The sequence below is a fragment of the Sinohyriopsis cumingii genome, chromosome 11 (assembly GCF_028554795.1).
Source record: "Sinohyriopsis cumingii isolate HCF-2022 chromosome 11, ASM2855479v2, whole genome shotgun sequence".
Classification (NCBI taxonomy): domain Eukaryota; kingdom Metazoa; phylum Mollusca; class Bivalvia; order Unionida; family Unionidae; genus Sinohyriopsis; species Sinohyriopsis cumingii.
Window position 1 is genome coordinate 49,653,880 of NC_142971.1, and position 15,303 is coordinate 49,669,182.

General features: G+C 34.5%; 1 protein-coding gene and 1 long non-coding RNA gene across 12 annotated transcripts in view; one reads left to right on the top strand and one right to left on the bottom strand.

The window, feature by feature from the left end:
- LOC149788420 (IQ motif and SEC7 domain-containing protein 1-like) overlaps positions 1–15,303 on the top strand; it is a 237,157-nt gene that overhangs the window by 180,699 nt on the left and 41,155 nt on the right. For all 11 annotated transcript variants that reach the window (XM_089974390.1, XM_089974397.1, XM_089974393.1 and 8 more), the window contains 3 exons: positions 751–2,283; positions 7,158–7,319; positions 10,155–10,236. In XM_089974390.1, coding sequence (XP_089830516.1) covers positions 751–2,283; positions 7,158–7,319; positions 10,155–10,236 — 1,777 coding nt within the window. The remainder of the gene's footprint in view (positions 1–750; positions 2,284–7,157; positions 7,320–10,154; positions 10,237–15,303) is intronic.
- Positions 3,451–12,577, bottom strand: LOC149788421 (uncharacterized). The gene is made up of 2 exons (XR_016424142.1): positions 12,363–12,577; positions 3,451–4,026 (listed from the first exon to the last, which is right to left on the bottom strand). It is a non-coding gene; the product is annotated as an uncharacterized LOC149788421 (long non-coding RNA).

Here is a 15,303-nt window from a genome sequence, read left to right on the forward strand (position 1 = left end):
CATCTAATGCTGCCTCTATAGTATGACAGATATTTGTATTTACTTACTTGAAAAAAAAGAACTTAGATACAAGTGCTTTGTAAGTATTGGCAAGAACTGTTAAATTAATAACACTTTACGTCTCAAAATTATTATCTTTTCATTTGTCCACAAAACTTTAATGAAGCAATAATTTTACTTACCTGAACAATTTTGTTGCCATAACTTTCCCATAATCCACTTTCTGATATTATAAATGGGCATTATCAGTTGTTAATTGTTACAGATGGTTGATTATGTGCCAGTATTATGAATGATTGTTTATGTGTTATTATTATTGGTGGTTGTTTATGCATCAGTAATACTGGCAGTTGTTTGTGTATCATTATTTTCTGTTGATTGTAATTGATCAAAAGTGTTTAAAGTATAAAGAGAATGGAAACTTTTGACTTTATTTGATTTTTACATTTATCAAGTAAAATATATTTTGCATAGTTTTAATATCATTTGTATGAAGAAAGATTTGCAATTTGCAGTACAAAGCTTAAGGAGTTCCAACATAAGCGTGCAAGGTACACATCCATACTGGCAGGCAAATGTCAACAGTGCATTTGACTTGTATGCCATATAATGGGCCTAATTCAGTACTTACAGGCAACTCAGATTTATTTCCATAATTGAAGAGCAGCTACCCATAAAGACGCATATTGATAGTGACATTTTCTCTGGTTTACTTTCATTATAAACTATTTTTTTCTTTTGTATTTTCAGTGTGACCAGTGCTGACAGTGGTGTCGAACTTCGAGATTCCAAATCTAGGTCAAGATCAGTAGGGTCGCCCCATGAAGCATCTCGAAATAGCAAGCTGGTCAGCCAACAGACTGTGACCTCCGGTCGGGTTCAGCGCCAGCGATCTCTGCGCCGATCTGAAGATGAGGCAGTAAAGCGGTCACGTGCACAGTCCGTGGCATACGAGTTGTCACAGGACCTGCAGGACAAGCAGGTGGAAATGCTAGAGAGGAAGTACGGGGGATCACTTAGGTCACGCCGTGCAGCGAAAACCATTCAGAGAGCCTTCAGGCAATACTGTATGAGTAAAAACTTTGAAAAGTTGAGGAATTCTATAGGAGATAGGAGATTATCCAAACTTGGCCGCAGTAACACCGTGTGGTCAGACAGAATTTCTGCTGATGGACAGTGCATAATGGGGGCCACAGTACTTCAGAATGGTCCTGATATTACGAGCTGGGGCCAGGGAGATTTTGGCCATGATTATGGGAGACCAGCCATGAATGATGAAACTATCAAGAAAGAGATCAAACTTAGGCAGCAAATGTCACTAGACCCAAATTATAAATCACCTAAGTTGAAAAATCGAACAGATCGCAGACGTCTCGAGCGATCAATGGAGGTAGAAGCCAATGACATTCCCATTCAAAAAGACTCAAGGCTAAGACCAAGTAAGGGAGAAGAAAATAACAATCGTAATTCTTGCCCAGAAATGAATGATAGTAGTGCTAGTGATTCTCCCCAGGTAACTCCGTTTGAGAGTACAGTGGATATTCACAGTGTAGACTTTGAGAATTTGTTGGAAAGTAAAGACACAGATATTCTGACTGACAGTTTTCAGAGTGACGCCAGTCAGGATATAAACTCGGCAATACAAGGAATACCAAATAAGTCCACAGGTGGGATGTCGTTATTGGGGTCTAGCAGTATAAGTAGTGATACACTAGGTAGCAATAGGTCAATAAGTTCCTCATACGAAAACTTCAGGTCTCAGGCAGACTCTAGTGACACGGGTTCTGCCAGTAGTAGTCAGAATGACTTGTATAAAGACAGAGTGTCACCAGAACATTTAAGGACTCAAGAGCAAAAACATATGCAGGAGCAAACAGTTAAATATTTTATGAGTTCTGAAGGCAAACAGAGGGGTAACAGGACGGAGGGTGACAATTTGAAACGACCCCCAGTAGTTCCTGGTCGAGGACCAGAGGCTTCACCAATTTGGAAACGAAAAAACAATGGTTCAACCAGTAGTTTAAAAAGTGGAGATATCAAAAGAATGAGTAATATTTCAGAGACAAGTGAACCAGAGAGTTTAGATGGTGGACATTATTCCAGTTCACCAAGTTCAGAAAATATTAGCTCTGAGAATATTAGTATAGCTAGTGACACTAGTATAAGTTACCAAAGACGAATGCGGTTGAGCATGACACCTGATCATTCAAATGCTTCAGTCCCCAGGTCAGCAGACAAGCAAAGGAAACGAGTCTATCGGATTGGACTTAACCTCTTTAATAAGTAAGTATTCTGCAGTACACATAGCTTGTTGTTGACACCATTGCAATCAATATTGGTATATTTTTAAAAAATCACTTTTCATTGTTAGAAGTTTGCTCTACTTTCATGCTTTGCATACCTAGTTAAAATCAGGAGGCGTCATACTTTACTGAATCAGCATGATGACAACTCTAAAATTACATTTAAGATGTGGGTGCTTAAAGTTCTTGATAGCAGTGATGCCAGTAAGCCATCAGTACCAAGTTTGTTAGTCACCTCTTTTGCTGATTTATGGTTGTGAGCTGCTTGCAGTGTTACAGTAACAGCAGTTTGGGTGTCTGTACAAAAATACTTGAAATGTCTTAGAGGGCTTCAAATCGAATTTCAAGTTTAGACTTAGCCAGCTTCAAATTGAATTTTTTTTCTACTAATTCACTGGTTCTCTCTAAATGAATGTTTACGTATCTGAGGTAACTGCACTGATCCATTTATTTCTGTACACTCTGCATTCACTTCGCTAAGTTCCAATTGGGCATGTGCAGATGAATGAAGTGCCCTGCCCACTGTTATTTGCAAGACTGATGTCCCACCACTTTGTTTTTTTTTTTGGCACCATGCCTCTTGGAGATCAGCATGTTTTCTCTGTACACTGTTAACCTTGGCACACAGTCTAGAATTGACCTTTAGTGTGTGCCAATATGGTACATGCAGTAAAAAATTCATTTCCAGATAAGGCATGACTTTCTGTTTTGAGATTCATGTAAAATTGATAAACTGTATATACTTGGTTATAAGTCAAGTCAAACTGTAAACAACAAAGATCCCTATCTGGTGTAGCATAATGTGCCCACACCACAGATCAGGGTCTGTGTTGTTCTACTGATCACTCCAAACAAACTGCACAGACTCAGATCTGCAATGCAATATGTGACAGCAGATCTGGGTCTGTGCAGTTTGCAGTTGGACTCATCTTACCAGCAAGTACATATGGTAGTACCACTGAGGGACAGACAAGTTAGCTGATAACCAGAATTGTTCTAAATGGCAGGTTCTACACTGGCTTGAGAACAAGCTGGTTAAATCATGCCATGCTAAATAATAGTCGATTTAATCCCATGTTCATTGTACCTCTTTAAAGGATAGGGTCTTAGCAGGTCATCTGTTAAAACATAACACAATAAGCAGATCAAAGGTTTTAATTATTGTATTAACTATGTCTGGCACACATGTTTTGATAGTGACCAGCAGAAATTTGAGTATATGATTTTATCTGGGGAGTCTGTAGTTCAGTTGGTAGAGTGTTGGACTGATGATGTAAGAGTCACAGAACTGTTTCCATATAGCAAACCATTTTCTTGCATCTTTATTTTTTGTTACCTCACCATCAAACCAGCAGGCAAGCATGACATACATGGTGAATCTTCTCAGGCAAATATGTTTGGAAGTAACGATTTACATAACACAATAATGGTGCATGTTTTTTCTTGGGTCAGTCATTTTCTACACAGAGTATGCATAAAATAGTTTATACTAAATTGAAGACATCACTGTTTCTGTAACATATTTAAAGAAATCAAAATCATTTTTAATATGCCATAAAGTGGAGAGTTATGTTGTGATGTCCGTCCATGTGTATGTCAGTTCATTCCATGGTAATTCTCTTTGGTAACATGGCTTCTCCAGCATCTACCATTACCAGACATCAGGCCAAGGAAGAACCTATAGATTTCATTTTCAGATGGTCCAAGGTGAAGGTCACACTGACTGAAAGAAGAATAAATTTGTCCACACAATAATTACAAGTTTATTTGTATGCCAGATACCTTGACCAAACTTTATTAATGACTTTCATTTGAGATAAGACTCCTTATGATTTTGGGGTCAAAGGATGAAATTTCAAGATCAGTGACTCAAAAAGATGGTTTCTGCACAATATCTTGTTTTTTTTTTATCACTTTCTTTGACCAAACTTTGTGTATGACGTGCATTTGAAATAATGAAAACACAGTCATTTTGTGATCTAAAGGTTAGTTATCAAGGTCAAGGAGAAAAGATATTTTTTTTCCCCACAAGAGGAAAGTTCTGCAGCACATGCCAAGACTTAAGTTTGTTGATGGCTTGTATTTGAGAAAGGAAGATGTCATTGATTTGGGGGGTTAAATTGTCAAAGGTCAGGAGCAGAGGACTTAAAGAAGGATAATAGTTTTTACAAAATAAATTAAGGCCTTGCCATATACCATGAGCAAACTTCATGAAGGCTGGCATTTGAGACCAGAAAGGCACCTATCAATTTAGGATCATTTGGTCAGAAGGTAAGGTAACCAAAACAAAAGGAAGAAAATGTTTTCTAAAATATAACTAGACATGGCAGGCACGTAATATACCGGTTACAGTACTTGTGTTTTAAATTGATTTGGCTGAGAGTTTTGAGGTTTTTTCTTCTTAAGTAACAAAAAGGAGAACTAAAAAAATTGCAGCTTTGTCCACAGAAGAAATGTTAGTTAAAACTAATTAGTCTGATATATGTTCTCAAGGAGTGTTATCACCAAAACAAAAGATAAGAGGTTGATCTACTTGATACAAGAGGACCTTTTTAAGAAGTGCACTGTTGGCAGATGAGTGTTCAAAATCCCCTCTCAGCAGCTATAATTGACCATGGTGTATTGGATTACACTGAAGTGTGCCTGACTGCTGATACTCTGCTTCTAAAGTGCTGTTTTTATTCTTGTTATCTGAGCTGAGACAGGTGCTGGCTTGTGCCTACTTTCACAGCAGTATTCCAATCCTTTACCCCAGTAGAAAGACATCAAGTGACTTTTAGGACAGGCATTTTGATAATATGTGGTATTTGTCCAGGGTAATAGCTAGCTACCCCTCACTGGCTAAACTACATTTTTTCTGACATTGCATGATTGACAGTTCTCAAAACAAAATAATCAGCCAGTAGCATATACAAGTTTGCTCATGGGAAGGTTGAGATGGCATGGCCAGGTTGAATTTGGGACTATTAAAACTAAATATGTATCACATGCAGCAATACAAGGGTTACAGACCAACCATTTAATGGGGGGGGGGGAGGAGGAGGAGGAGTGGAGCCATGGAATTTGTTTTGAATCAAAATATGGTTTTCTCAGTTAAAATTATGGATATTATTTTATTTTTTTACACATCAGAACAAGAATATTTTTTCAAGTTATTTGGAGGCTGGAAATTAGTTTTTGTTAAATTCCATTCATCTTGGCAGATATTAAATGGCCTTGTATTTAAATTTAATTATTAAGTTCCAGAATGAAATCAGTACAAAGATTTTTATATAAGACAAAATTCCTTACGGTCATTTTTTCTGACACTATTGCATGTAGGTTCACATGGCATGGTATGTAAATGTTTCATGAAGAGTTCTATAGCCATGAGTGAAAACAGGGACACTGTGGAAATATTTTATGATTTTATGTTGTCAAAATATTACAGTACTTTTCTAGCAAATTTGGCCCAGGACTTCCATTTCCAAAACTTTTTCAGAGAGTTGTGGAAACAATTTTATTCAATATGTGACACTTTGGATAGAAAAGTGCCTATAGTGTTTGCTTTTGTAACTTTGTTCTATAGTATTCACACCCTCCCAATTTTTGTTTACCCCCTTCAACTGATTTTGACAACAAAAGGCATCAAGGATATGAAAAAATGCACAAACCTAGGTCATTTCATGCATTTATTTATAATTTCTAACCTGATTGTTGCCAGGGTCTCAAATGCAATTAACTTCTTGGTGTTTCTTTTGTAACATGTTTGCCATTTGCATGGACAAGACTGTGTTCTCAAGTAACAGATGAGATGTAGCTCACTGTCTTTGACAATCTCAGCAATTCAATAAATTTTGGATTTACATCTCTTTGAACATATTTTTATTTGTTTAGTTTGTTTTAGAAATATTAAAACTAGACATTGCAAATATTGGATGCAGACAATATAGTTTTTGTTGAAATGGACTATTTTATTGATGGAAAATGAACAATGAGCTTGTTTACCTGATGAGGTTCTATTTGGTTGAAAATCCAACAAGTTGACAGCATTAGGGTCTCCCTGGCAAAAATCAAGTCCGAAACTATAAATTGATAAATGACTAAGTTTTGTGCATTTTTCACATCTATGATGCTTTCATATTTGAAATCTGTAAGAAGGTACATGCAAAACAAGATGGTATGTGAATGCTGTAATTCGGGACAATATATTTAATTTTCCAGGGGGCAAGGAACTTATTTTAAAAAAAAAACGATTTTCTACATTTGAATGGCCTGTTAAAATATTCTTGCTCTGATTTATAGAATTGTGTATTCATTAGTCAAAAATAATAAATTATGTTGAGGTGAAAGAAAAAATTATCCCAACTAATAAGAAAACCTCATATTCCACCCCACCCCCAAAACAGTGGTCACTCCTTTATGCATCATATCATTTGAAACCTTACAGGATCTGTACAAGACAATTTTTGTTAAATTGGGTGATTGAATTTTAAAGAAGGTCTGAGAATTTCTATGACACCTTGGTGGAAACTGATAATGGTTGCATTTTTTACATCCTTTGCCTTTGCTGTGTCTGTCTGAACATTTTTTGTTTCGGGTACATAACTCAATCAGTTCAGTGTATTTCAGCCAAACTCAACACATTTGAAACAATTCTAGTAGATGTGCCTTTTGATATTAATTAACATTCAATGTTTTTTATGTTACCATGGAATTTAAAGCATAGCACAAGTGGCATAGTGATGGACAATAAGTAGTAAACATATTCAGAGCACAGGACCACAGGATCTTTTCGGTCATTTTTATTTACCTTATCAGCAGATGGGGATGCGGGTGTCTTCTCTAGATGACTCATGTTTTTATTATTTACAGAAAACCTGAGAAGGGATTGCAGTTTCTCTGTGAGAATGGATTCATCAATGACACCCCAGATACAGTTGCACGATTCCTTATCACAAGAAAGGGGCTTAGCAAACAAATGATTGGGGAATATCTTGGTAACATCTCAAATGAATTCAACATGGAGGTGCTAAGGTAAGTGTACTTGCTAAACAGTATTTATCTGACAGATTCAGTTTTGGGGAGGAAAGAAGGGGGACTTGGGAGGGCACCAGACAATGTTCCCTCTAAGCAAATGGTAGATGTGCGTGCTATGCACACAGCATTGTGCAAGCATTATGGTGACTTGAGCAAAATCTGTAGATCTTTTTCGATTGTGATGCATGGAGATGTCTAAGCAACTGCATGGCCTTGCACACGTGCAGCATAGAGGGAACATTGTACCAGACCTCTGTAATGGGCAAACCTGAGTACATACAAGGTCATCAAAAGGATCCAAGCTCAGCTGCACTTGTGATTCACCATGCTGCAGTTTGGTACTGTGTAAGTCATAAAATGGTATAAATAAATGTTCAAGATGATGATGATGGATTAGCAAGAAAAGCAAGTTTTTCCTCCACAGCCTCATATTTATCTCCCAGGTGAATCTCACCATGTTCTTTATATGCCTAAATTTATCAGCAAGGTAGATATAACTACAGAATTTGATAATGCTATTTTCTCTGTTAGATGGATGATTCCTGGCACTTTGCCACCTCTTGGGTGAAAGTGTTGATGGGAGAGAGATAAAGTGTAATCAGAATGAATGTCATGGTGCTGTTGTTATTTTAACTTGGCCCTGATTGGAACATCAGAGCTCTGAAACTTGTTCTGTAAATTTAATGTCTGTTTGGGAGATGAAGTTGCAAGAAAGACTGGATCTCAGCCATTATTCTGACATTCAAATTTTCAGTGAACCTTTTAGGACAATGTTGTTGCTACTAAAAATGAAATGCCCTCTGCTTAAAAACTACCAATTACAACAAAATTGATGAAATATGATGTTAATCATTTAGAAGAAACTGTGAACTGAATTAATAAAAGAAGATATGACAGTACATGTACTGCAGTGAAGGTTCACTGTACATCTTTGATGACTGTACTAGAAACATAGGACTACCTTATGTACTTGCTTATAAGCCAAGTCAAACTGTAAACAATAAACATTCTGATTTGACATTGCAAAATGTGCCTGCAGATCAGAGTATATGTTGTTTGTTTTACTGATTACTTCTAATACTTCTAACAAACTGCAGGTTGCAGTTGGATTTTACTTATAAGCGAGTATATACAGTAGGTATCTCACTATAAATAACTTCTAATGACCTAGATTTATTGTCAACTGTTGAAAAATACCATAGTTGCCAGAAGACAGATAAACAAAAAGTTCTGTATGCATGTACATATATTTATATCTACAACTGTCTTCATTATTTTAAGTATTCTATTAATAATCTGCTGCAAAATGTGACTTGAAAGACAATTTACACTGATGCTGTGTTCTATTTTCCAGGTAGATTTTCCATGTAGACCATTCATTTATATGCCAGATCCATGGTACAATTTGAATAAAACATGAAGATTATTAAACACAGTTGTGTCTAACTCTGACTCTTGTTTTTAAAGTGAAGATTTTTTACTTTTGATAATTACAGCACTTTTGACTTGTGAAATGATGACACTCATAGCTTTGTCATCAGTCGAGGATGATCTGTTGTCTTGTGGTTTGTGCAGCCAAAAGCAAGTTTTATCAGCTAATGGCCAAACAACTATTTTACAGCAGGGTGATAATAGATAATTGATATACCGTATTTACAGTATAAATTGGGACATGATAAAAAAAATTCTTCTTCTGTCCTAGAACTTATGGTAAAACTTTTATTCATCTAGGTCATATGTCCCATTACTTAAGAAATGGAATAATTTTTGTTGAATTTGCGCTGCACCCCACCCACCCCACTGTTCATTGCAATAAAATAGATAAACAAACACTTTTTTGATAATAAAATAAAAGAAACTAACCGTATGGTTATCATTTATTCCTCTTTTTTTTTATCCTGAGCATTAAAGAATAAAATATATCCACGAACTCCGTATATTTAGTATAGGCATCCATCCTGTAACATGTATTACTATGTCCAATAATACACGATACATTGTGAACATTGAGAAACAAATCATGTCTGGTCGTACTCAATAGGTTTCACTATGTTATCCAACTGAAAACTGGATCCAGTAAGATCACAGATGAGAGGGAAATAATTGGCCGACACGGTGTTAGGTGTTGTCTGTATGACAGTATCTCACAAATTAAAATCATTATTTGAAAATATGTTCACTTGAGTGCAAGTGAAAATCTTTTAGTTAGTATGGGTTACATAAAGTTAATGCTGTGTATACTATTTACCTGCAGACATCAATGCCTGTTTGTATTAATTATATTATAATTATATTATTAATTATAGCTACATATGCCAAGATAGAAGCCCAGGTGGTGAATAAACACAACTGGCAAGCAAGCAGTAAACTAATTGTTTGAATATACTGTCAAGACATCAAAGACAAAAGTTATTTTTATTACAAAGCAAGCCAACCCCGAAAGCCAACTTTGGACACTTTTAAGCCGATTTTTAAAAGAAAAGGGTATCAATACAATAGTTATACTAATACAAAGAAAGCCGACCTCAGAAGCCAACTTTGGATTCTTTTTTATGTGTGCTGATTTTTTTTGGGGGGGGGTATACAAAGTCAGCCGAGATATGGAAGCTAACTTTGGTTACATTTCACCACTATTCACAGGAATTTTGAAAATAAATTGAAACAATGGAACTCGCATTGACATCAGTGACCCAGCACCATAAGGTTTTGGAGAAAATAAAGTAATTTGATGAATTTGTAAAGAACTTATCCATTTGTCTTTTTTTGAAAGAAAGTCTGATGATAATTATTAGCAGATATTAGAATCCAAATTGCTTTGTCTTTATTTTTCAGTTTTTTTTGTGAAGAGATAGATCTGTCAGGATTACAAGTTGATGTTGCTCTACGCAAGTTTCAATCTCACTTCAGGATGCCAGTAAGTCTGAGCTTCACTGTTATTTAATGCCAAGGAGAAATTTTACATATACTCTCTTTGAAGTTAATACATTGTGTTGCTCTAAGTCAGAGTTGGCTAAAAAGGGCTCATTAGAGTAAAGAGTACATTTTGAAAAATAAATTACCATATTTCTTGTATTTTTTCATACCCTTTAATTTTTCATACACAATCCAGTTATCAAAATAACAATTATTTAAATGTATCATAATTTTTTGCACTTATCACTTTGTATTTTTTTAAAAAATCCATTAAATTATCAGACATAAAATTTCTACTAAGATGATTTACATTTGCAAAAAAGATTGAAAATACCATATTGCCATTTTGTTACAGAAATTAATAATTAATTGTTGGTGAGAAACTTCAGTGATTGATGCATATGCATGGGTGCCAGCAGCCAGTGGTCACATAACTTACCAAATCATGCTGCATATATATATATTGAAGCTGAAAATATGTCACAAGATTCATTTCAAAACGCTTTGTAAATATCAGCTTTAGTTTCAGACTGCTTACTATACTAACTCTCCTGGCCATGACTGACTGCCCCCCCCCCACTTAAATATTATTGTTAATTAGTTCTCCTTATTAAGTCTTTCACCATAACAAAACACCACATGCATTTTAAAACGAGTTCGGAAGCCTTTTGATGTTTTCTTATCCAAAAAATATTACATCTCAGTACTTGATAAAGTGAAGACCACAGACCCATCATCAACTAGTCTTATTGTTTCATTATAGTCATACAAACATAAAATATTAAAACCTTGTCAATTTCCATCATATCTTTTAAGTGCTTGTTCTGTTTTGACTTGGATATAATTAACATTTTATTGCAAATCTATTCTACGATATACCCCACTATTATCTTTATTGGTGAGTTCGAATAACAAGTAAAGCATATGTTTCATCTATCTTGCACACATACACACACATGCATGCATGCGTGCTCATGTGCATTAACTAAAACATGATTTCATGTTCTTTATTTTTTATTAAAATTTGATAATGAGGTTATTGTTGCTGTAAAAATACAAGCTGAACTTAATTTCTTGACAGCGTGGATTCATATCAGTGCGAATAATTTACCAATAAATAATACCCATAACAATTATATGTTCAGACCATCTTAATCATTTTGCCAACATTACACAACATAACAGCTACATATGCTCTAAATGGAGACAAGGTTGCACACTGAGACATAATCCTCTTTCTCTCTCTCTTGTTAACTAATAACAACAAAAATAGGTTTTAGTGCTTTTATTTTTATTGTAATTAGATTCTTGAATTGAGAGCAGAATGAGACAGAAAATATATGTTTACTTTGTACAGTTGTACCGTTAGGTTGTTGAGTAGCATGTTCAGTAGAACTTGTTTAGGTACGATCGCTTTATTTTTCGTACACGGTCAGTACAACCAAATAATAATTATTTATTTTACATATAATATTTGTACACTGAAATTAATAATTATTTTTTCGTGTGCAAAAATTTACATGAAATATGGTATTTATCTTACTGTGATAAAGCAGAAATAATGTCATTAGTGTGCATAAATAAATCTAGTTAACAAAGTGTAGCACAATTGCTAAATTAGGGTCAGGAGTGTGCCAAATCACCTACACTAGTTTACAAAGTGTGATAAAGCTTCAGACATAAGGTCACTAGTGTGCCTGTATCAGCTAGTTCACAAGTAGGACAACTCTACAAGTAAGGTCAGTAGCGAGCCAAATCAGTTAGTTAACAACTGTGAAAAAAGCTAGAATAAGGTCAGTAGTGTGCCAAATAAGCTAGTTAACAAATGTGACAAAGCTCCATAAATAAAGTCAATAGTGTGTCAAATCAACAAGCTACCAAGTGTGACAAAGTTAAAATAAATAAGACCAGTAGTGTCCCTTATTAGGTATTTAACAAATTTGACAAAGCTCAGAAAAATAATGTTAACAAGTGTCACAAAGCTTAAGTATAAAAACTGGTCGGTTTTGTGGAATTTTTCTCCAGCAAACCTGACAGAAACCAAAGTACAATTCACGTGTCATGTACTTAATCTGAGACACTTCTTGCAGCTATAGGTGTCATTTTGGAGAATCTGATTATACATACCTCAGAATGGCATTTATTCACTTTATTTCACCCCTTGTCCATCAAAATTCCATGGAAGATTATTGTCACCAAGTGGGGTGATCCTGTTCAAACTGGTTTCTGTTACATGCTATGATGTAACAGGGAAGCACCAGCTGTTGGGAAGAATTTTTACTACAAACATAAACAGAGATCATTTATAAACAAGGCATGGGAAACCACTGGCATGAAAATTATGGCAGAAATGTCCAATATATTGGAAGTAATTAGGTAACTTAATAAATATCTTATGTATGGTACTTTAGTAAGATTTTAAATTATGCTAAATTATAATTTTAAAGAAATGTCATTTGTACTAATTACAAAAAAATGTGCTTTTAAAATGTGTATGACACTCCTTTATCCTATTTATAGCTGTACAGGAGATGAATACAAATACATGCAATTTCTTCCATATGCAACTTTACCTTGATTCAGTCTGTTGCCAAACTGCCATTGTAAAAGTCTATTGCCATTGATAATTCATCTGGAAATTTTGTTACGACAGTTATTGTGCAAGTTATTCAAAAATCTTAATTAAATAAACTTTTTTAGAACTATGTTACAATTAACTTTTAAAACTAAAATTAATGTTTGAATTTGTACAAGTGCTTGTTGACCCCTGGGACTTTTACTTTAGAGATAGTCAGCATTTTAACATTTCTGGATGTCAATCCATTTGTACACACATTCATGCTCTAGATCAATATGTTTATTGAAGATGTCAATCCATTTGTACACACATTCATGCTCTAGATCAATATGTTTATTGAAGATGTCAATCCATTTGTACACACATTCATGCTCTAGATCAATATGTTTATTAAAGATGCCAGTCCATTTGTACACACATTCATGCTCTAGATCAATATGTTTATTGAAGATGTCAATCCATTTGTACACACATTCATACTCTAGATCAATATGTTTATTGAAGATGTCAATCCATTTGTACACACATTCATGCTCTAGATCAATATGTTTATTGAAGATGTCAATCCATTTGTACACACATTCATACTCTAGATCAATATGTTTATTGAAGATGTCAATCCATTTGTACACACATTCATGCTCTAGATCAATAGGTTTATTGAAGATGTCAATCCAATCCATTTGTACACACATTCATGCTCTAGATCAATATGTTTATTGAAGATGTCAATCCATTTGTACACACATTCATGCTCTAGATCAATATGTTTATTAAAGATGTCAATCCATTTGTACACACATTCATGCTCTAGATCAATATGTTTATTGAAGATGTCAATCCATTTGTACACACATTCATGCTCTAGATCAATATGTTTATTAAAGATGTCAATCCATTTGTACACACATTCATGCTCTAGATCAATATGTTTATTGAAGATGTCAATCCATTTGTACACACATTCATGCTCTAGATCAATATGTTTATTGAAGATGTCAATCCATTTGTACACACATTCATGCTCTAGATCAATATGTTTATTAAAGATGTCAATCCATTTGTACACACATTCATGCTCTAGATCAATATGTTTATTAAAGATGTCAATCCATTTGTACACACATTCATACTCTAGATCGATATGTTTATTGAAGATGTCAATCCATTTGTACACACATTCATGCTCTAGATCAATATGTTTATTGAAGATGCCAATCCATTTGTACACACATTCATGCTCTAGATCAATATGTTTATTGAAGATGTCAATCCATTTGTACACACATTCATGCTCTAGATCAATATGTTTATTAAAGATGTCAATCCATTTGTACACACATTCATGCTCTAGATCAATATGTTTATTAAAGATGCCAATCCATTTGTACACACATTCATACTCTAGGTCATTATGTTTATTGAAGATGCCAATCCATTTGTACACACATTCATACTCTAGGTCATTATGTTTATTGAAGATGCCAATCCATTTGTACACACATTCATGCTCTAGATCAATATGTTTATTGAAGATGTCAATCCATTTGTACACACATTCATGCTCTAGATCAATATGTTTATTGAAGATGTCAATCCATTTGTACACACATTCATGCTCTAGATCAATATGTTTAATAAAGATGCCAATCCATTTGTACACACATTCGTGCTCTAGATCAATATGTTTATTGAAGATGCCAATCCATTTGTACACACATTCATGCTCTAGATCAATATGTTTATTGAAGATGTCAATCCATTTGTACACACATTCATGCTCTAGATCAATATGTTTATTGAAGATGCCAATCCATTTGTACACACATTCATGCTCTAGATCAATATGTTTATTGAAGATGTCAATCCATTTGTACACACATTCATGCTCTAGATCAATATGTTTATTGAAGATGCCAATCCATTTGTACACACATTCATGCTCTAGATCAATATGTTTATTGAAGATGTCAATCCATTTGTACACACATTCGTGCTCTAGATCAATATGTTTATTAAAGATGTCAATCCATTTGTACACACATTCATGCTCTAGATCAATATGTTTATTGAAGATGTCAATCCATTTGTACACACATTCATGCTCTAGATCAATATGTTTATTAAAGATGTCAATCCATTTGTACACACATTCATGCTCTAGATCAATATGTTTATTGAAGATGCCAATCCATTTGTACACACATTCATGCTCTAGATCAATATGTTTATTAAAGATGTCAATCCATTTGTACACACATTCATGCTCTAGATCAATATGTTTATTGAAGATGTCAATCCATTTGTACACACATTCGTGCTCTAGATCAATATGTTTATCAAAGATTTTACTTGCCCACATCATTAAAGCTTGGCAAGCTATATGGTGGGAGGGAATGATGGAAATAAATTGTTAAAAAAGGTATCTAACAGAAACAGTTCTTTGGAATTATCAAGATGATAGGTGTAAGTGACATTCATATATTCAGT